Source organism: Oncorhynchus clarkii, chromosome 25, assembly GCF_045791955.1.
Source record: "Oncorhynchus clarkii lewisi isolate Uvic-CL-2024 chromosome 25, UVic_Ocla_1.0, whole genome shotgun sequence".
NCBI classification, from domain to species: Eukaryota; Metazoa; Chordata; class Actinopteri; order Salmoniformes; family Salmonidae; genus Oncorhynchus; species Oncorhynchus clarkii.
Window position 1 is genome coordinate 15,722,919 of NC_092171.1, and position 23,538 is coordinate 15,746,456.

At 40.5% G+C, this 23,538-nt stretch overlaps 1 protein-coding gene and 1 long non-coding RNA gene across 2 annotated transcripts; both read right to left on the reverse strand.

Moving 5' to 3' along the window:
- Positions 1-52: 52 nt before the first annotated feature.
- On the reverse strand, positions 53-16,751 carry LOC139383503 (proto-oncogene tyrosine-protein kinase LCK-like). Its single transcript, XM_071128061.1, has 12 exons — positions 16,483-16,751; positions 14,388-14,497; positions 11,377-11,437; positions 11,176-11,266; positions 10,905-11,006; positions 10,457-10,710; positions 10,084-10,236; positions 8,326-8,505; positions 3,355-3,431; positions 1,303-1,456; positions 992-1,123; positions 53-773 (listed from the first exon to the last, which is right to left on the reverse strand). Exons 2-12 carry the CDS (start codon positions 14,490-14,492, stop codon positions 571-573), a joined length of 1,512 nt encoding a protein of 503 aa, XP_070984162.1. The 5' UTR covers positions 14,493-14,497; positions 16,483-16,751; the 3' UTR covers positions 53-570.
- Positions 16,752-21,458: 4,707 nt separating this feature from the next.
- LOC139384154 (uncharacterized) lies at positions 21,459-22,946 on the reverse strand. Its single transcript, XR_011628816.1, has 2 exons — positions 22,638-22,946; positions 21,459-22,493 (listed from the first exon to the last, which is right to left on the reverse strand). It is a non-coding gene; the product is annotated as an uncharacterized lncRNA (long non-coding RNA).
- Between the last annotated feature and the right edge of the window lie 592 nt (positions 22,947-23,538).

The window sequence follows — 23,538 nt, forward strand, 5'->3', positions numbered from 1 at the left end:
AGGGGCGTTGCAAACAGATCCCGCCACAATAAGCACTGTTTTGGATTCCAGGTTGGGAAACATTTTTTACTTTTGCCATTTATTTGTTTACAGTCTTTTCTATGTTTTACATCACTTTTTATTGCATGATCATCATCGACATCTCATATGCATTTCGGGTAAGAAGATGTATCAATGGCACCATAGATACATGAACAGAGTAGGTCTTACATTTGTGTTTTTTGTAAGGGCATCATCATCCATGGATTTATAGTCTTCAAACGCATAGAAAAAATATACAAATAGAAAAATCGAAACAGTACAAATCGAACAAAAAACATGAAATGACAAAGGAATGCAAAGTATATAAAAGTACAGTGGTATCTCCCTTGAGCTTAAAAAAATGTCACACTATAAATGCTTTAATTACATCCTACAAATGTTTAGGTGTGTATTGAAAGTAGATCAGGTATGGCTCTCAGATAGACAGTATCAAAAGCATATATGCTGGGACCATATCTCTCTGTGTCTTAACAGTTGGAGTTAATGTCCTTAATGACCTCTCCTCTCCATTCCCCATGTCTGTCTGTCTTATGGCTGTTCCTGGTACTGCCGCTCTGTGGCTGTGAAGAAGTCCTCCAGAACGCTTCTCAGGTACTCAAAGGTTGGCCGGTTCTCTGGGCTCTCCTTCCAGCACAGGTCCATGATGTTGTACAGATCCTCAGGACAGTTCTCAGGTCGGGGCATCCGGTAGCCTTTCTCCAGGTTTTGGATCACCTCTGGGTTAGTCATTCCTGACAGTGGGAAGAAACAAGAGATGGGGATGCAGCCTTGTTAATAATGTGGCCGATGTGTTGGGGTTTTGTGGGCAACACCTTTGTAGAGAGTATGTGATGTTTGTGGATTATACAGGTGCTATGTGGAGAATGTGTGTATGTGAAGTCAACATGCATTGCATATGAAATAGACATGTATAATATTGGATTATTGTGGAGGTGCATCAGTGAAATACCTGGATATGGGATACGGCCATACGTCACTATCTCTGTCAAGAGGATCCCAAACGACCACACATCTGACTTGATGGAAAAGGTTCCATAGTTTATAGCTTCAGGTGCTGTCCATTTTATGGGGAATTTAGCACCTGATAAGGAAAAGTGAAATGGGTTTAATTTTGGGTTCATGTTCATTTCAAAAGCACCCAATGGATTCTACATGAACACTTGGTGGGGCTATAGTATATAGAGGTCATGGCTTTGCAGAAAGCGCTTAGAACATTCAAGCACATTTATTTTTTTCTAGTTTAAAGGAAAGTCATGCTACCCTCTCTGGCTGTGTACTCGTTGTCCTCAATGAGTCTTGCGAGTCCAAAGTCAGCGATTTTACAGATGAGCTCATCAGACACCAGGATGTTTGCTGCTCGCAGGTCCCGATGGATGTAGTTCTTCGCTTCAATGTAGGCCATTCCCTCAGCCACCTGCAGGAGGCAGTACATCATAAAGAATTAATCATACTTGTTTAAAAAAAATATATATATATATATATATATAATTTCACCTTAATTTAGACAGGTAGGCCAGTTGAGAACAAGTTCTCATTTACAACTGCGACCTGGACAAGATAAAGCAAAGCAGTGCGACACAAACAACAACACAGAGTTACACATGGAATAAGCAAACGTACAGTCAATAACACAATAGAAAAAAATAAAGTCTATATACAGTGTGGGGAAATGGCGTGAAGAGGGAAGGCAATAAATAGGCCATAGTAGCGAAGTAATTACAATTTAGCAAATTAACACTGGAGTGATAGATGTGCAGAAGATGATGTGCAAGTAGAAATACTGGTGTGCAAAAAAGTAAATAAAAACAATATGGGGATGAGGTAGATAGATTGGATGGGCTATTTACAGATGGGCTGTGTACAGCTGTATTAGTCGTATAGGGTACACATGGTATACACTGTCCAATGAAATGCTTACTTCCTTCTCGACAATGTTACAACAATAAGAAATAATAAAGATAAGAATAGGAACATAAAGTAACTGGCTCAGTAGAATAGAATACACATTTTGGCACAAGTATAATACAGGAAGGCACAATTTATGAAGGATACATACTGTGTGTGTTCGTGTGTGTATAAGAGACAGACAGGGCAGCGGTAGATTCCTGTGACAAGGAGGTTCCCACTTCCCCAGGTCAGATCTCTGCTTCTCACCTCAGTGCTCCACCCAGTTTTCACCGGCAGGTTATGAACTCCTAACAACCAGCTCTCTTTCCGGCCCACCCTAATGCCCCAGCTGTGCTATCTACATCGCTTTTGTGTGTGTCAATGTGCGTATGTGTGTGTGTGTGTGTGTGTGTGTGTGTGTGTGTGTGTGTGTGTGTGTGTTTAGGCAGACATTAGTGCATATTTCAGATGTAAGAATCTCACAGATATGTGTCATGTGACCCTGAATCCCTTGGAAGAAAACCGAGAGGTGCGTATGTGATATGAACTTCATATCATCATTACGCATCACTCTGGAAGTAAAACAAATCTCAATTTTCACTCATTAGCTCTTGGGGTCAATGTTGTTTCAGTGTTCTTACTATATACATGCTTACCGCAATGTATGGTGCTGAATGTCGTTCAGTGTTCTAGCCATTACTCAGGAACATACTTTTGCCGTAATACGTTCACAGTGCCTCCATAGAGTCGGCTGTTACTTTGCCAGCTTTGTTAGTTGAAATCCCTGTAACCCCATTACATATCCATGTGGTTCAATGTCTCATTACTAAATGAGAGTTATATCATTTAACCACAACATTACGTTAGTGGAGCCCAATTAGATAGGATGTTGGTGTAATTAGATGTTCTCCCATCTTTGGCCCGATATTTGGCCCCATCTTTGGCCGTAAACTACTTCTAAGTAAGTTGTTCTTCTAGAACGAGAGGCTCAAACAGCAATACAACTGCTTTCTTGATCTTATGAAGTTTGGTGCAAGTGTGATTTAGAGTAGGCTGTAGGTTTGTTTTATTATGGAATATGCACTATGTCTCTCAGGTATCGGGATATCTGTCACTTTGATTTGTGTTACACCTATAGCATTGCACTGTGATAGGGGTGAGCACCTCAGTGGTGTTGACTTGTGACAAGGTGTATAGACTTATGGTTGTTCGTAAACCTCACACAGTGGTCTCCATTGTTACCGGGAGATTATAGTTAGCCTCATAATAGCAAGAGCTGTTTCCTGTAGATGAGGGGCCATACAGAGAACAGAAACTGAAAGAGCGAATGAAGGGGAAAGAGTGAGAGAGAATTTTGGAGACAGACACTCTACACTTAAAAGTGTAGAGAGCTATTGGGATTGACGTAAAGAGCAGGGAACTTGCCTGCGAGGCCATATCTATGAGGGTGTTGATGGGTATGTTGGATCCCTCAGACGACTTGAGAAAATCTACCAGAGCGCCTGTAACAAAATGTGATCAAGTTATTCAAATGACATATGTTTTGAGCGGCATTACATCAGATCTCATTTGTTTAATTATAAACAGATGTTACCAGTCACCAGCACTTAATGCAATATTGATGGAGGTGGAATTATTTTAAGATACAAATACTTTTAAGTCAGAAAACTCTATGTTCAGTGAAAGGTTTTGTGAGAAAGATTAATGACACTGCCATTAAAACTACATTTAGATATGTCTCAGACATAAATAGCTGGCCTTAGACCCAGAATAGATGTTTAAATTAGGAAAATAACATTCTCAGGAAGTGCGTTCACCTTCAGTCAACGTGATGCATGGCCTCTATTCGACAGGCCATGGCTCCTCCGTCTCGACATTGTGTTTGATTAAAACCGAACAATACCTCAGCCAGCCAAGGCAAGCAGCAGGAAATGCGTTAAGAAAAGAAGATTGACTCTTCCAGGAAAGAAGGGCAACAGGCTCCTGTGCTTTAGTAAAGAAGGACTCCTTTGATGTCTGTGCGCCAAAGGAACGGTATAAGCCAAGGTTGCGAGGAAAGTTAAGCATGCCACACCTGTTATTTTCCAGTTGTATTGTCTTCAATGATAAAAAACGAGGGACAAATTGAGAGGATGGGAACATCAAGCCTTCCTTTCTAGTGACAACAGAGGCAACAATTGTGTCTGTGCATGTGAATCACAAACAAAGAAACAGTTCATGTTAAGGCACTGTTGGTGCTCTACAGGCCTCTCATAGAGGACAATACAAAGGCTCTCCATTCACTGGCTCAGAGCACTTACATACTGAAGCTGTTGTTGCACCAGTGACAGAGCCTTTTCAATGTGCTTTGTTACTGTCTCTCCTAATGTCAGGTCTTGAAAAAGGCAACAACAAACTTTGATGGGAATGTGGGGTCACATTAAAAAACATGCAGGTGACATAGTAACTGTAGTCAGAGATTATGACGAAGGCTTTTGGAGAGAGCATACTGGTATCAAAATAAGTTGTTTTATTAAGCAGGGGCGTAGGCACGGGTGGGACCAGGCCCACCCACTGGGGAGCCAGGCCCAAACACCATCGGATATAATTCATAGCAAGCAGTGCACTGGTTTAGTTAGATTTGATTAATAAATATAACAGAACCAATGATGTATATAAACCCTGGATTGCTGCATTGTTTCACGTCAGATGGCGTCACTCATCCACAACGCTCGTCCCTAAACCAATCTTTATTGTTGGACGTGGAACTCATTTTCAAATTTGAATATTGAACAGTCTAAAAATGAAAACATTTTCCTAATCACTGTGCTCTCGTATGACTCTCCATCGAATAGGAATAATAACTAGCTAGTTAAATTATTACAAATGTTGTGACAGTGATTTAATAGTTTGCAATTGTGATAAAATAAAAATTAAACCGGTGGCTTTTGCCTGCACAAATTCTGTGCAAGGACGTTGGTCGTCTGTGCAGTGGCTTGATCAGCTGTGTAGCTAACTGTTGTAGCTAGCTAGCTTACTTCCTTCACGCACATAAAAACTTGCTTGGCCTGTTTAAAATGCCCTGAAGTTGTAGAAATGCAGCCCCACAATTAAGAGGAACTGAATGTTATCAGAAATCAGTCCGTAGATAGATCAGCATGTTTCTCCACAATCTTATCGTTGGGTCTGCTGTACACAGCAGTTGACTTGGGAGGCTACTGCAATGACTCGTGGCAAGAACAGTTGCTTGAGAAAACTCATAATAATGTAAGCATTAGCACTGCTAGCTACAGTAGCTTGCAGGCTAGCTTTTGTTGGAAGAAAAACATTGTATGTGGAGCACGAAGTAGGTTGCTGGTAGGGTAGCAGCATCGTTTCAGTCAAAGATGATTTCAGTGACTGGTTCAGCAAGCTAGCAAACTAACGTTAATGTTGGACAAATTTATGATAGCTTTCTTGCCTCATGGCAAAATGTGTAGAATAGAATTAGATGAGCTATAAAACTGCACATTTTCCTCTCTGCCCCAAGGCAAAATGTGTACAATTGCAGGAAGTTAGTTGCCCATCAACATTTTTGCAGGCTCACCCACCAACAAATTTCTAGCTACGCCACTGGTATTAAGACTTGTGTTTTCATAGTCAAACTTCAGAAATACTGCTCATTGAAGCAAAATAATCCTTAGCTAGATTTAAAATGGGGCGACTAAGACTTCCTCACCAACAAAACATAAACATTATTGACATATTTATTGTTTTAGCTTAGATTAATTCAGACCATTTTGAGGCAGAAATTAGGTTCACAGCAGACGATGTCACCTAGGTAATATTTTCTAATGTTATGGCAGCCCATTGTAGCTGTAATACTTTTGATCTATCCCATTAGCCTTTGCAAGATATGCGACAGAACAGTGCGTGCAGAATCGACGCGCTATCTGATGGAAGACAATGTGGATTGCTGATGCTATGTTTTGGCCATTGAGAGGCTTTGAAGCCACCGGCCATATTGGCACTCCCCAGTACAAGCAGTCCTCCATAGGAATGAATGGAATTTTATAGTAGTTTTTGCCTAAAATGACATACCCAAATCTAACTGAAGGCCCTGAAGCAAGACTATGCATATTCTTGGTACCATTTGAAGGAAACACTTTGAAGTTTGTGGAAATGTGAAAGGAATGTAGGAGAATATAACACAATAGATCTGGTAAACGATAATACAAAGAAAAAACTAACCATTTTTTTGTATTTTTTTTGTACCATCATCTTTGAAATGCAAGAGAAAGTCTATAATGTATTATTCCAGCCCAGGTGCAATTTAGATTTTGACCATTAGATGACAGCAGTGTATATGAAAAGTTTTAGACTGATCCAGTGAACCATTGCATTTCTGTTCAAAATATTGTATCAAGACTGCCCAAATGTGCCTAATAAAAAAAAAATTAAAAAAAATTCATGTTCAAAATTGTGCACTCTCCTCAAACAATAGTATGGTATTCTTTCACTGTAATAGCTACTGTAAATTGGACAATGCAGTTAGATTAACAAGAATTTAAGCTTTCTGCCAATATCAGATATGTCTACGTCCTGGGTGATTTTCTTGTTACTTACAACCTCATGTTAATCGCATTAGCCTACATTAGCTCAACCGTCCTGCGGACGGGACACCGATCCCGAAGAAGTGCATTAAAGGTGTCTGTAATAGAATAAATGTGGCAAACAAATGTAGACATTAATAAATGCATTTCTATAGCTTCCCAAATATATTTTACAATAGTGGGCGAGTGCCAAGATGGAGGCACGGTGGCTTCAACACAGTGCCCTATATCAGTCATCTCGTCTTTATATAAATTATTGAACAGAACCGATGACCTCTAATGACATTCACTATCATGGGATGGGTTGCCAAAAATAACTAACTTAAATCCACACCCCCAATAAGCCACAAATGTGACCGCATTGAGGATATGTCACTGTGCTTCTATAGCTATATGCTAGTTAAATAAAGGTCAAATAAAAAATATGCACCATGCCACTGCTTATTTTATTTCTTCATTTAGCAAACAAGACAGCTCACAATCCAGTGCCTTTGTCAGTAAACACACCTATTTGTTAGCTTTAATTAGCTTAGAAAATGTAAAATTGTCTTTCAGCCTCATGGCAAAATGTGTAGAATAGAATTAGATGAGCTATAAAACTGCACATTTTCCTCTCTGCCCCAAGGCAAAATGTGTACAATTGCAGGAAGTTAGTTGCCCATCAACATTTTTGCAGGCTCACCCACCAACAAATTTCTAGCTGCGCCACTGGTATTAAGACTTGTGTTTTCAATGTCAGCTAGTCTGTGTACAGGGCAGTGCACCTGTAACCATGCTGCCATTTTATTGGTCTGGCTTTGCTTTGCTACCCTTTTACAGACAGCCTCTCTCTTTCTTGTGTGAAGAGAGAAAGAGAGTAGTCACTGGACAGTGGCTGAATAGCCTAGTCTGACTGGGGGAATAGGGGGGGCTGTGTTGCGGTCTGTCTGTGCTGACACTGGAATGGAGCCACGTGCCCATGAGGGTGGACACAGGTCCCATCACTGAACAATGAGACAGTGAATCACCACTCCCCTATTTGACGTCTCTCTTTTCCAGTCAGAACGGACTTCCCTTTGGTGTGTTGACATAAGAGGCACCGGCTAGTACGGGAAACGAGAGTTAAAGTTCACGTTTGCTGATTTGATTATTTAAGTTGAGGAAAGTGCAGCAGGGTCACCAAAATAGGCTGAAAATAGCCTCTAAGAAGATCTGAAGTAGGAGATGTATGGAAAAACAAGGTTAAATTTGTACTGCGTATCTGCAGAATGAGCATTTCAGTAAATAACCGTTAAGCCAGAACTAGGAGTGTTCATCTTATAATTGAATGAGAAAACAGTACATTTTAATCTTGCATCTATAATAAAATGCTTTTTTGGACCATTTAACATTGTCAGTGGACTGCAGTATGCCTGGGAAAAGGCTCTGACTCATGAAACGCATTCTGGTAAACACCCAAGCCACTCTTTTGTTATTCTCACTCTTATCAACATGCAAACCCAATAACAGTTTAACATGTTTGATCACGAAAGCCGATGACGATATCCTGGCTGAAAACACTCTTTTGTCTCCTCCAGGTGTTTCTCTAGAATCTCCCTTGATGACTCTGTTTTAGCTGTTCACTCTTTCAGCGCCGGGATTGAGAGTCATCTATGTTGACAGGCACAGACATAGGCATAGGCTTGCCGAGCAGCTGTCATGGAATAGAGTACAATAGAATAGAAGAACAACTGAATAGAATAGGATCAGGGTTATTGACCTTTTGTATAAGGAGTTGGTCTTACCCTGAAAGACGAGCATTGACCATTAGCCTAATAACAATGTAATCCTAGACAGTGACACCCACCGTTCTCCATGAACTCTGTGATGATGTAGATGGGCTCCTGGGTAACCACGGCGAAGAGGCGGACCAGGCGTGGGTGCTGCAGCTCCTTCATCAGGTTGGCCTCGGCCAGGAAGGCAGCCATGGACATGGTGCCCACCTTCAGGTTCTTAATGGCAACCCGCCTATGGTTGTTGTACAGACCTGCATCATGGAGGAAGGTCATTGGTGATACAGTAAATATACAGTTTACTGCAGTAATATCACAGTGATTTTACTCAGTTGCGTAGTATACAATGTGTAAGATGGAGTGATTTGAGGACACTCAAGTTTGCAATAGGTCACAATTTGCCGAGTTATAGCATATGCTGTAATGGTGAGAATTAACTTTATTTGTTATTGAAAGCATTCTTCCCTACTTTTATCTATAACTGAAATAATTTCGAGAAAAGGAATGGTGGTTTGTTTTTTCCAATCTGACATGCATGGATACTTTTTGTTGTTGTCAAACAACAATCACCCCTATGATGTTGGTGTATTCATTCGCTGAGAGAAACAAATACTGTATGTTGCCAAGACCGCATGAAGGAGTGATTTGGAAAATAAAAAAGTCCCACAGCCGCTTTTTTTGTCGCTTTGTGTTCACACACATGGAGCTGGACAATAGGGAAATCTCCCCCTCCACTGGAAAACTAGTGTGAAGTGATCAGATTACATCAGCAGATATTATCACAATCAAAACACTGGAGTTTATTTTTTAATGGTTGATTTTAGGGTCACAATGGGAGGTGATAGCAAATATTGTAATATGAACTAATATAGAGAGAGCCTCTGGTGTGGCTAGAACTTCAGCCCAGCATGCTCACTGGCTCTCTTGCGTAATGCAGCTAATACCTGACATCAATCCCAAACGGGCCCTACCAGCTCAAACAAGCACTGCAGTGAAGGCAGTATTTAGGAAATTACACACAATGCAGAACTAAAGCCTAAACTAAAGCTGTTCTGGCAGACACAGAGAGAGACCGGACCAATTGAGCAACTGGTTGCTTTATATCAGGTGCATCTATGCAAACCAACACACGCATTGGTAATCTGAAAATATCAACCACTGTGGTTGTGCATTGCCTTCAGAATGTATTCACACATTTTGTTGTATTACAGCCTGACTTTAAATAGGTTATTTTCTCACCCATCTACACACAATACCCCATAACGACAAAGTGAAAACATGTTTTTAGACATTTTTGCACATTTATTGAAATTGTCAACAAGGCAATAACCTAAATAAAACACAATGCCAAATCTTCACCTGAGTTGCTTACCAAGACGACATTGAATGTTCCTGAATGGGCTAGTTACATTTTTGGATTTAAATCGGCTTGAAAATCTATGGCAAGACGTGAAAATGGCTGTCTAGCCATGATCAACAATCAAGTTGACAGCGCTTGAAGATTTAATAGAGAGAAAATATTGTACAATCCAGGTGTGGAAAGCTCTTAGAGATATACCCCAAAATTCTCACAGGTGTAATCGCCACTAAAAATGTTTCTCCAAAGTATTGACTCAGGTGTGGGAATACTCATGTAAATTATATAGTGCTGTATTTAATTTTCAAATAAATTAGCAAACATTTCTGAAAAAATGTTTTCACTTAGTCATTATAGGGTATTGTGTGTAGATGGGTGAGAAAACACATCTATTTAATTAATTTGGAATTCAGGCTGCAACACAACACAATGTTGAATAAGTCAAGGGGTATCAATACTTTCTGAAGGTGCTCACCCATCCAGACTTCTCCAAACTGCCCGGCCCCGAGCCTGCGCTCCATCTTGAGGGACTCTCGGGGGATCTCCCATTCGTCCTGCCACCAGGGTTTCTGGGGCATGCGGGACTGGCACGGCTTCATCAGCCGGGTGCACAGACCGTCCGCCTCACCTGCAGACACATACAACACAGGCCGGGTTAAAGGTTGAATAACGTCAAGTTATACAGGTCACATTTTTGAGAAAGACTGTGCTAAGGTGTATGTGCACTATGGATGGTATGATAATGGTATTTGGTACCAAGGCTTTCTGTATTGTTTGGCTGATGTATTGTGTTCTGACTGGAGTCATAGCTCCAGGAGTTCAGACAGGATGTGAGTCATAGCACGTACGTGAGTGATGCTGGACCAGCTCTTTCAGGGAGTTGAAGGATATCTTTGCGGTGATGTAGAAACCACCAGTATCCAAGTTCCGGATTCTGTAGTGCTTGACTGTGTCTCCAGTGTTGGGATCCAAGTCCCTGACAGATAAGGAGAAGGAGCCTTGGGCTGTCTCACTCTCTCTGACCATGAAGGAGCCCTGTGTATTCCCCGGAGCTAGCAGGAGCCTCATGGCATCGTTTCTGGAGAGGTTCTTGAAAAACCATCTGAAGCACAAAAACAGGCATAGAGCTTCAAACATAACCACATCCCTTTCCCTTGAAGGTGGTTGAGTATGGGGAGATGGTTTTGGTTGAGTGAGACGATGTTGGGTAATGTATGTGTGTGCTTCCTGCATGAGTTAAAGTGAAATGAAATGCAGTTATTTGAGTTTGAATTGAATTCAACTGTATTTACTTACGTCTCCATCTCCATTGAGTTCAGGGGGGCAACAAAGTTGTATGGGATGAAGCCCTTCTGGCCTGTGATGAGAGACTCTGCCATGAACCACTCCGGGTCATCCCTAGACAGCAGACATAACAGCAACACTTACTCACTATCTCATACTTTTCAAGCAGTGGCAATGTGTCATACTCCATCAAACAACTACACACTTTTGCACAACTACACAAATATATCACATCCTCTAAAAGGTCAATTGCATCACACAACCCTCCCATCCCTATTCTTACTTATTGAGGATTTTCAGCTTGTCTCCCTTCTCAAAGCCCAGGTCATCATTGTGGTTTGGTTCATAGCTGTATATGGCAATCACCAGGCTATCTGTACAACCATAACCAGCATGGGTGAGGAAAACAGAAACAATAATGATTAGATTTGATCCACCAGAAGAAGGCACATAATTATCCACGTATTTATGTATAAGAGCATACCTGGTAGAGGGGAAGAGGGAGGCGTGAGATGAGAGGGGTAGGGGATCAGTTGATCTGTGTACTGATGAGACCAAAGCAGGGTCAGTAAAATAACCTGGGTTTCCACTCCTGAATTCAAAGATTCTCATTCAGAGTACAAACTATAGAAGTTCAAGTTGTTACTTGCATGAAAACAGTAAAGAGAAAAGTCTGGGGGTTTACACTGTCATGATGGGAAATTTGACTTGAGGTAAAAACCATACATTCCTTAAAGTGAGGAACGATATTAAGAGAATATTTTTAAAGACACCCTAGGTTTTACTTCAAGTTTACTTTGTGCTGACACACTGGCCAACAACAACATAGCATTCACATGTGCTATTCTCTACTTCAAATCTACTAGTATATCTCCTGTAATTCAGAGGGAGGAAGTGAAACAGAACATTTAGTGAATGGTTACAGTCCCAATTAATTGCACACACAAAAGCCAACTTCCCCCAAATTATGTAAATTGCCAATTCCCATTGCTAGCTACCCAGAATCATTGAGAGAGTTTGATTAAGTACAGCGGGCTATGGCCCGTGATGTGAACATGCAAAAGCGGTGAGGGAGGAGTGCCCTTCTCAAATCTAACAGTAATCTGCACCGCTCGGTCATGTTGTCAACAAGGCAGCATCGTTCAGAAACATACAACATCTCGTTTCCATAAAATATATGTTTGAATTCTCAAACTAGTTTTCATTGGGTCGACAGATAAAGCCGTTTTTTAATCAAAATCAATCACTTCTGTATGTGAAAACACAGAATCCTACTTGTTACTCCACATGCTTAACCTACATGACATTTGTTTTAAGCCGACTTCGCCGTCAACCAAAACGGGGCACCTAGCTCACGCCATAGAAGCAGCTTGGTTCCAGTAGGGCTGGGAATTGCCAGGGACCTCAGAATATGATATTAACATGATACTTAGGTGCCGATACGGCGTTATTATTGCGATTTTCATTTTCCAAACATATTGCTCACTACAGTGCCTTCAGAAAGTATTCACACCCCTTGACTTTTTCCACATTTTGTTGTGATACAGCCTGAATTTAAAATGGATTCAATTGAGATTTTGTGTCACTGATCTACACACGATATCTCACAATGTCAAAGTGGAATTATGTTTTTAGAAATTTGTACAAATGAATTAAAAAGGAAAAGCTGAAATGTCTTGAGTCAATAAGTATTCAACCTCTTTGTTATGGCAAACCTAAATAAGTTCAGGAGTAAACATTTGCTCAACAAGTCACATAATAAGTTGCATGGACTTACTCTGTGTGCAATAATAGTGTTTTACATGATTTTTTAATGACTACCTTATATCTGTACCCCATGCATTTTCTGTCAGTCTAGCAGTGCATTTCAAACACAGATTCAACCAGAAAGACCAGGGAGATTTTCCAATGCCTTGCAAAGAAGGGCACCTGTATTGGTACTGTCTTGGGGGAAGTTATTCAATTACACTTTGGATGGCGTATCAATACACCCAGTCAGTGCAAAAATACAGTTGTACTTCCTAACGCAAATACTAACCTAAATGACAGAGTGAAAATAATAAAGAATATTAATCCTGTTTGTAATAAGTTACTAAAGTAAAACTGCAAAAAATGTGGCAAAGAAATGTACTTTATGTCCTTAATACAAAGCGTTTTGTTTGGGGCAAATCCACATAACTGAGTACCACTCTTCATATTTTCAAGCATGCTGGTGGCTGCATCATGTTATGGGGATGTTTGCCATCGGCAAGGACTAGGGAGTTTTTTTTTAGGATGAAAAGAAACGGAATAGAGCTAAGCATAGTGAAATCCTAGAGGAAAACCTGTCTCAGACATTGGGAGACAAATACACCCTTTAGCAGGACAATAACCTAAAGGCCAAATATGCACTGGAGTTGCTTACCAAGACGACACTGAATATTCCTGAGTGGTCTAGTTACAGTTTTGACTTAAATCGTCTTGAAAATCTATGGCAAGACTTGAAAATGGTTGTCTAGCAACTTGACAGAGCTTGAAGAAAATAATAATGTGCAAGTATTGTTCATTCCAGGTGTGCAAAGCTCTTAGGGACTTACCCAGAAAGACTCACAGCAGTAATCACTGCCAAAGGTTATTCTAACGTATTGATTCAGGGGGTTGTAATGTAATGTAATATTAAATTATATAAGTGTTTTATTTTTATATATACTGTATATATTTTTTTTACAAATGTTTGAATTTTTCTTTCACTTTGACATTACAGAGTATTTTGTGTAAATCATTGGCAAAAATTCATTTTAATCCTACTTTGTAACGCAATTGTTTTGGTAAAAAGTCAAGGGGTGAAAATACTTTCACAAGGCACTGTATATGTCTGATGCAGAGAGACAAGAGACAGCATGCGGCAGGTAGCCTAGCAGGGCCAGTAACCAAAAGGTCGCTGGTTCAAATCCCCGAGATGACTAGGTGAAAAATCTGTCTATGTCCTTGAGCAAGACACTTAACATTTAATTGTTCTTCTGTGTTGCCCTGGATAAGTCTGCTAAATGACTAAAATGTAAAAACGAGTTTTGATCAGTCAGGGAAATAAAAGTGCTGAGAACATGTTGGCTCACTATTTAAAAAGCACAAGCTATTGAATGAAAATTACTTTTTTGGAGCAGGTACAGCCAACTAGCGCTAGCTAACACTACCTACCTAATGTATTCTCAGAGTCAACTATCGATATAATATCGTCCAAAAACAACATTACGATATGATCCTGTGATCAGTGTGAGTCATCAGGCAACAATTCCCAAGCATTGACTTGCACTTTTAGGTAGACCGTGGTTGCATAACTTATATTCATTGGTATGTCAATTAAATGCATATCGGAGATGTTTGTGTGTTGTTTTCTTTTTTGTGAGACCACGTAAAAATATCACACCCTCTTCCTCGCATTCCACACTACTTCCCCAGCCACGTCGAGACGCTATGCCGCTGTCTACACACACAAACACACACACACACACTCACCGGTTTAGCCGACTGGGTGGGAATCGGGCAGTTGCAGTTGTCACACACTTCGTCTAGGTTCTCTACCCAGTCATCATCATAATCTGAACTACAGTTGCATCCCATTTTACCTGAAACGTAGTCAAGAGTTTGTCAGTTTACATCACTACATAATAGAAGAGATTGATTGACAAAGTATGATTTTTTTTTTTTATGTGTTTGATTGAAACAAAATAGTTGCTTATTGCCCCATACTTAGATTTGGCTCCCAAGAGAGTTGGTGCACTAGATAGCTGTAGCTTATTATATTACCTTCTTTAAAAGTGAAAAGCTGTTCAACCTCAAATCACTTGGAAATGTAAACTCAATTCAATCAAATGAAGAGTGTACATAAACAAATGAATTAACATTAATAAGCAGAACTTTTTTGCCCAGAACATGTATTTTATGTTAACATCCTGTAAACATCTAATATCCCTTAAATCCCCAGCCCTGGAAAAACAACTCAGGATGTCCTGATATGACTAAATCTTTGAAGTGAGAAAATAAAGTAATAATCTTGGCCAGACAAAAATATGAAATTGTGTCAGGATGTTAACCTACATTATTGTTTCTGCGTAGCTTCACATCAATACACAACAACCAGCGGAGTTTAGCAGGATGTCAAAAATCCCCCACCGCAAATTAAAATACTCCAACACATTGGCATGTACGCCTCGTCTCATAGTAGTGTGATGAGGATCTGCATGGGACTAAGAACTAATTCATAGACTGTGCAGCTTGCTGGGATATGACAGACTTACATTGATGACAGATAGAGTGAAGAGAAATGCTTTTGATATAATTCAATGTGACCTTTTTTGTTGAGAAACCAAATTGCTAGACTTTTCACAAAGTGATCTACATTTCGTGTTATAATTATTTGTCTTCATTTGGGAATGAATCATAGTCCAGATTTGTTTTGAGAAAATGTGATTATATTTCAAATAAAACAAATCCAGTGTTAAACCATGCTCTCAGTGCGGATGGAGCACTCTACCCCTCAGCAGTACAGTATGACCCTGTGTTCTCAGGCCCGCTCCATGCTCCAATCCCATTGGTTGGCTCACGTAACAGGGTCAGTGGGCTAGTTGGAGTCGCCGCATGTCCCAAGGGCACAAATCCGTGAGAATATCTGACGGGCCCGGAAAAGCCTGACCCCGTTAGCAACAGTCCATCCCTACACTGGGACGGAATGGAGGGGGACGAGAAGGGTCGCTTTTGGGTGACATCTCTCCTGCCTTTGTCTGACAGGCTCTCAGAGAAAGTCATCTAAACAAAGTCAATATTTTCCATTGAGTGAATGCCCTCTTGATTTAATCTCTTAATCATATTCAGCTGCTGAGGGGCTACCCTCCTCTCAAGGCCCAGTGTGTGGCTTTGGTTGGTTGGCTTTATTATCATTTATTCATTCATGTATGTTTCTTTCACATGAAATGCTATGTGTGGTGTGATCCACCCTGAAGGTCATTATAATGAAGGCTGGAGAAGGGTTACACAGAGGTAGACACTAAACACTGCTCTTTAGGCTACCTTTTAGTGGTATGACGAACCTGTATTAATGCATTACATCAACATGATGTCCTTCCATCTGTCAAACTGCTCTGAAAATAGTAGCCCTCTTGAGCGTTTCTGCTTTCATGAAATCATCACATTTTCCAAATGCATATTATGCATGCTAAATGATGTGCTATACAGATGGATACTAAATCACAAGGACCTTCGTGCTCACCAGATCCCTTCCTGACAAACTTAAACGTTAAACAGTTGTCCGTCAAACTGTAATAAATGCATAATAACCACAAGAATTGCAATTACCAAACCAGATGTTAATTTTCATCAATCTTTACCTAATTTACCTGTTACCCCCTGTATTTTGTATTGTCTTTTAAGCTAAATGTAATTTTTTCAGTACATTAAACTTCTTCTCAATATTGACTATAGCCTAAACATTTGTTGACTGCTCATTTACTGTAAAACACAATTGTATACATTGTTGTACATCCTGATTCAAATTACGCTCTCAAAGGGAGACCACGTCAATATAGATGCATTATATAGAAAGTTTAAGACCTACCTCATTAAACTTTAAGCCTAATATAATGCTCTTCAACAGGGTGTCAGCAATGTCACTGGTCTGCAGCCAGAGCAGCTTTATCCATGACTAAGAGACCTAGTCTTCATCAAATATAAATCTTATCAAAAACAGCAACTAGAAATATAACGTTACTTTTGGAGAGAAAATAAGAAACAATAGGATGTTGAGTGAGGTTTTCAGGCCGGGAGTTTTGTATGTGAAGATCTCATCACTTACTCATGCAGTACCTTCAGAACACGCACACCACACACACGCACACACATACACATGCACGCACGTACACACACCTCAGTGGAGAGAAAGCCACCCAAAGGGCTTCCTGTCGTTGAAAGGTTGAGGGTTGTTCTGCAGTGGCTCTGACAGGTGCTACCCATGCAGCTGTGTGTTTCACAGGGAACGTTGGCCTCCTCTGTAAATGGGTCAGGACAGTACCTCTCTCCTAGTTCGTGAATACGTGTGAATGTTCCATCAGTCACAATTGGGTAGTATTGGTGATTTAGTCGCAGGCAGCTGATAAGACTCCATTTTGATTCAGATCTTTGAGTCTGTGTATCGCAATGAGACTGATTACGGGGAAACCTGTGTCATCAACATTAAGTTGTAATTGCCAAATTAGTCATCCCCCCCCAATTGACTATGCAGAAAAGTGCTGTCATGTTCATTTTCAAATGGAGAGTGATTCCCTGGGAGTTATTAAACCCATTAATTGTTTGGTTTGTTTAGTCTTAGGAAATCAACAATGACTCACACTCAAGGTCATTTTGTTTATTTTCTAGTCACATCATATTTTCTGTGCTCTGGTCTGGGATGACAGATGTTATTTCAAGTTATTTTGGTCAATGGTGTGGTTTATCACTGATCCACAGACAGTCAGTTTTGATTAGTTTACTTGGTCACAAAACAATCTGAAAACGGCTTTGATTTTCACCATTCATTTCTTGGTTGGTATGCTTACAAACATCCACACACCTACACAAACCCTCAGATGATCTCCCATAAATAATTATTTACACACCATCTCTGTGATGTGCACGTCTGTGACCACAGCACGGCCCTGTTCCACTGTCAAATGACAAAGGTGTAGAAGCATGTGATGAATATGAAGCTCCAGTCACATCCCCCTCTCTTGTAGGGAGTGTTGCGGACCACATAGATCTTTGTTGAGGTGGCAGGCTGCAGCTCTAGACTCTATAGCATGTACTGACAGGAAGTCAGCCCATACATGTACAGGAAGTGCACTGAAGTAGGTGCAAGTGTGACTGCTACAGGAGAGATTAATACACACATTAAACCACTCAAATTAAGGAAACATCGTTTTGTAGTTTTACTTTCAAGTTCTAAGGTGACTTATGTGGCTGGCGTCTTCTCTGTGTGCCGGGTTATCAAAGAGAGAAGCAGATTTGTGCTCATAGGGCTTTCTATAAAGATGTGCGACATTGGGATCAACATTTCAAAATGGTTTGAAACAAAAAATAAAATGATTTTCATGCAGCTCCACATTTGTGCTCAGAGGAATAAAAGTGAATGTATGCAGATTGGAACATAACTCCACCTAGACAACAACATAGTACTAGGACTATACATCCTTTAAGCAGGGTTCTTTAAGACATTGGCAAGTCAAATTCAAGGACTTTCAGGAACTTTATAAAGCACTAAATTGTAATTTTCAAGGATCTCAATGTTATACAATTGTATTATTTATATAATTGTACACATAGGGCCTAATATAGAACCCCCCCCCCAAAGAAGCATGCAAAAAGTTTCAAGAAAGCAGGCCTTTAACACAATAAGATTTTTTTTTTAATGTAGGCCTTGTCAATATATTGATATTCAAATTATTAGTACATTCTAATATATGTGAGAATAATGTGGACATTGCCTGACTAAATATATTGGATGCATACATGCCGATTTTCCTGATGCCTATGTGGCTGACGCAGGGACACATTAGCATTCATCTCACCATCGCTGTTTTTATAATGAGAAAGTGATCACAAAACAGGTAATATTTTTAATGGAAGTGTTTGTATGTAACGCCATGTTGAAGCCAACAGATGCTGTCTTCTTCCTCATAATAACCGCACATAATTTTACCGCAACAGAGTAGCGCAATACCCTTCAACTGAAGCAGTGGGAAACAAACCAAAGTATCACCATCTCTCACAAAAACATATCACAAATTAAATCACGGTTAATTATAAGGGAGTAGGAGACTTATACAGTGGGGCAAAAAAGTATTTAGTCAGCCACCAATTGTGCAAGTTCTCCCACTTAAAAGATGAGAGAGGCCTGTAGTTATCATCATAGGTACACTACAACTACGACAGACAAAATGAGAAAAAGAAAATCCAGAAAATCACATTGTAGGATTTTTAATGAATTTATTTGCAAATTATGGTGGAAAATAAGTATTTGGTCACCTACAAACAAGCAAGATTTCTGGCTCTCACAGACCTGTAACTTCTTCTTTAAGAGGCTCCTCTGTCCTCCACTCGTTACCTGTATTAATGGCACCTGTTTGAACTTGTTATCAGTATAAAAGACACCTGTCCACAACCTCAAACAGTCACACTCCAAACTCCACTATGGCCAAGACCAAAGAGCTGTCAAGGACACCAGAAACAAAATTGTAGACCTGCACCAGGCTGGGAAGACTGAATCTGCAATAGGTAAGCAGCTTGGTTTGAAGAAATCAACTGTGGGAGCAATTATTAGGAAATGGAAGACAATACTAGACCACTGATAATCTCCTTTGATCTAGGGCTCCACGCAAGATCTCACCCCGTGGGGTCAAAATTATCACAAGAACGGGGAGCAAAAATCCCAGAACCACACCTGACCTGCAGAGAGCTGGGACCAAAGTAACAAAGCCTACCATCAGTAACACACTACGCCGCCAGGGACTCAAATCCTGCAGTGCCAGACGTGTCCCCCTGCTTAAGCCAGTACATGTCCAGGCCCGTCTGAAGTTTGCTAGAGAGCATTTGGATGATCCATAAGAAGATTGGAAGAATGTCATATGGTCAGATGAAACCAAAATAGAATTTTTTGGTAAAAACTCAACTCGTCATGTTTGGAGGACAAAGAATGCTGAGTTGCATCCAAAGAACACCATACCTACTGTGAAGCATGGGGGTGGAAACATCATGCTTTGGGGCTGTTTTTCTGCAAAAGGACCAGGACGACTGATCCGTGTAAAGGAAAAAATGAATGGGGCCATGTATCGTGAGATTTTGAGTGAAAACCTCCTTCCATCAGCAAGGGCATTGAAGATGAAACGTGGCTGGGTCTTTCAGCATGACAATGATCCCAAACACACCGCCCGGGCAACGAAGGAGTGGCTTCGTAAGAAGCATTTCAAGGTCCTGGAGTGGCCTAGCCAGTCTCCAGATCTCAGCCCCATAGAAAATCTTTGGAGGGAGTTGAAAGTCTGTGTTGCCCAGCAACAGCCCCAAAACATCACTGCTCTAGAGGAGATCTGCATGGAGGAATGGGCCAAAATACCAGCAACAGTGTGTGAAAACCTTGTGAAGACTTACAGAAAACATTTGATCTCTGTCATTGCAAACAAAGGGTATTTAACAAAGTATAGAGATAAACTTTTGTTATTGACCAAATACTTATTTTCCACCATAATTTGCAAATAAATTCATAAAAAATCCTACAATGTGATTTTCTGGATTTTTTTTCTCATTTTGTCTGTCATAGTTGAAGGGTACCTATGATGAAAATTACAGGCCTCTCATCTTTTTAAGTGGGAGAACTTGCACAATTGGTGGCTGACTAAATACTTTTTTGCCCCACTGTAAATTGTCTACAATAATTACAAGGACTTCTCGGGCACCAAATTGAGGATTTGATTTTCAAGATATGCCTAATCCAGTAGCCTAATGTGTTGTTGTCATATCTAGAATAATTAATAGGAATAGAATTGGGTGTTGTGCAACAGTCTATCCTACACGATTGTGCACACTAGACTCAGTGTCCAGTCCTAGGCACAGAAACATGAACTGATTTCCTTAATAATGCTTTCTCTGTTAAATCTAATGAGGCCCTGTTCTAAATCAAGCAGCAAACAACATATGATCAACATCAATTTGCTGGGGATATTAGATCCAACCTGGATCCAGGCACAACTGTCTTCACCAGTGTAATGAGTGAGACACCAAAATGTCCTTGACATTTCCTCGTGAACATATTTTTTACAGCACTTTGGCTATCACCACGGCTGTTCATCACTTCACTGTCATTTGGAAAATTCCATCCTCAATCAGATGATGTGTGAAAATATCACACCTTAACTAATCAGATGGATACCAAATGCGCATTCAAAAGGTATTAAGCATACCTAGCCACGGGAAGTAGGGGTGCTGAGGGTGCTGCAGCACCCCCTGAAAAAGGATAATATTTAAAAAAATCTCTCTATATATATATATTTAATAAAATAATCACAAAAGTAGTGCACTGGGCCTTTACTAGTCGTGTATAAGCAGGACCTGTAGCCAGGCCAAAACATTTCTGAGATCTCTATACAAAAAACTTCAACAGCTAGATCCAGGATTCTTACAGGGTTCAAGTTCAATGTAATTTAACTGATTACTGCTCAATATATTATATACATGACAATTTACACTGCCATAATTGCAAGGACAGACAAGTAATGGTTTATGTCACATGCTTTTTTTGACAAATCCTTCAAGACATGATAAAGGGTTAAACATCTAGGTTTTAAATCAACTCGTGAACTTGATTTAATATAGCTATGATCCCCCCCCCCCCCAATATTTTAATGTAATGACATGAAAAAAATAGCCAGATTATTATCAGCAGCTGGAACAAGTTGTCCAGTGTAGGAAATCCTCACTGGTACCCTCATTTAGAAAGACCCTCATACAGACACATCATGTACATTTTCAGTTATGAGTAGCAGTTTTCAGAAGAGTAGGAGTCATTGATTCAGTGTAAACATGTTTAATCAGGTTTATGTGGAGACAAGTAACATGCGTGCAGTAGCCCCGAGAAGCAGAAATATCAGCCAACAGAGATTGAACTTCACTCAACTTTCAAGAGCAGTGTTCACCAACCGGTTGATCGTGATCGACTGGTCGATCTCCCAAGGCATTCCTAGTTGATCGCCAAACATTTCTGTGAAAAAAACAACGATAAAGCCTTGTGTTCCCATTTTTATTTCATTTTATAGGGCTGTTGGGGGTAGTTGCACCTGATTCAGCTGCCCTGCTCGCCGGGTAGTCGAACTGTTGCAATTTTGAACCATTTGATGTGTCTGAAGGCACAAACTCTGCCTTCCCGGCCGGTCCAGAGAGCAAATCAAGTGCACTGTAGACTATAGGCCTACCGCTGGCCAATCGGGTGGCTCAGATGACCGTGTCTGCAGTAATGTACTGTAGCAGGCATAAAAGAAAGCTACAGCGAAGTTGATACTGTGAGATTTCAAAACATTTAATATAGGGCTGTCAAATGATTCAAATAATTAATCGCATTAAATTCTGTAGTTAATCGCGATTAATCACACTTTTTTTTTTGCTCAAATTTGGTGCTAAATTAAGATATTTCCATTTTAAAAAAGCAGTTTATTGAGTTATAGAAATGTAAGGACTGAAACACTAAAAATATTCTGTAGCTTTTTGGCAGCTTTCTTCTTTAGTTGCTCTGTCTCTGTTGCTTCATCAGGTTGCTGTGCAGGCCTCTCTTCCTTCAGCAAGTTGCTGACCAAAGCCCACACCTCACCCCTCTCAGGTCTGGGAAGGCACTTCAGGTCCTTAAACCTTGGGTCGAGTGCTGTGGCGTTCTTCAGCCATGTGAGGTTGGTGTTGCGTTTCTCCAGGTCTGTTGTGAATGTCAGCTTGAATCTTGCCATTTAGACAAGGTCATCATCGGAGCTCTCCATCACCTGAAGGAGATGGCAGAAAGCTGGCAACACCACAGAGCAGGAAATGTACTTCTCTCCTCCCAGAAGTTCAGGCAAGTACCTGCAGTGAAAGATCATTCAAAATCACTTCAGTTAATTGTGAGAAACTTGTTATACACAGACTCTCTCGCTCCCTCTCTCTCACACACACACACTTTTTCACACAACAAATCGTATTGTAACACTAAGAGAGGTAAAATATTACCTGCAGTGCCTCCAACCTCTACAGTTTCTCCAATTCAGCTGTAGTTGGCATGGTGATGTTAGTATTCTGTTGGGCCAGAGCATCTCTGTGTTCACTGTCTGTGCAAACGGTGGTAACTTTGTTTTCAATGTTCCACTGCTTTGCTAGATCCATGAAATGCCCGGTGCACGTTTCAGCATAGTGCCTCTCTTGTCTTCATTACGGCCAGAGCATGTGAATGCAGTTTCCAGTTTTCATCAATGTGGTGCACAGAACCCCAAGGTTGTTGTGGTTACTGGCCGAAGTCCAGTGCTCTCCCGTGAGAGCAACAGCTGTTGCATGTTTCAACTCCTCCGCTTTCATACAGCTGGTGTATTCTTGTAACGACGGTGGCTCTCGAGGGTAATTCATACGTTGAGTTGTTTGATGCTATCCGAATGATATCCCCCAAGCATTCGTTCCCCACAATGTGGACTGACCAGCAAGACGAAGCTATTGCTTGTGTTAGCTTGCTGCTCATTGACTTGTCCATAGGCCTCTCGCGCGCACACTCTTCTAGCTTAACCTGCCAATATTCCTCCATTGCTACTTGTAACGTTACTTGTATTGCTGGCGTCGACAGTATGTTTCGCTTGTAAATGTTAACAAAGACTCAATGTACTTTGTGATAAATCAATTCAGCCTGCAGTAGACGCAAATTACTTTGGTTTTATCCAGAGAGCCATCTGGGAGGGATTTGAAATGTAATTAGCCATTTACTAGCATTCTCCATCATTAATGCATATAATTAGCCAAGGTTAGCTAGTAAAGTGATTGTCAAACTAGTCCGTTGGCTGCCAGGGCTTGAATTTGAACTATGGATGATGCAGTGGCGACCCGTCATTCAGAGCAGGTAGGGCTCTTTTTGCATGTTATTTTGGCA

What these genes read in the sequence shown, in the direction of transcription:
- LOC139383503 (XM_071128061.1), bottom strand. Translation starts at nt 14,492, where the DNA reads ATGGGATGCAACTGTAGTTCAGATTATGATGATGACTGGGTAGAGAAC. An exon ending in GTTTGGAGAAGTCTGGATGG is followed by an intron (nt 8,506 to 10,083) that starts GTGAGCACCTTC and finishes TCCATGATGCAG; the next exon opens with GTCTGTACAACAACCATAGG. An exon ending in TGGCCGTATCCCATATCCAG is followed by an intron (nt 774 to 991) that starts GTATTTCACTGA and finishes TCCCACTGTCAG; the next exon opens with GAATGACTAACCCAGAGGTG.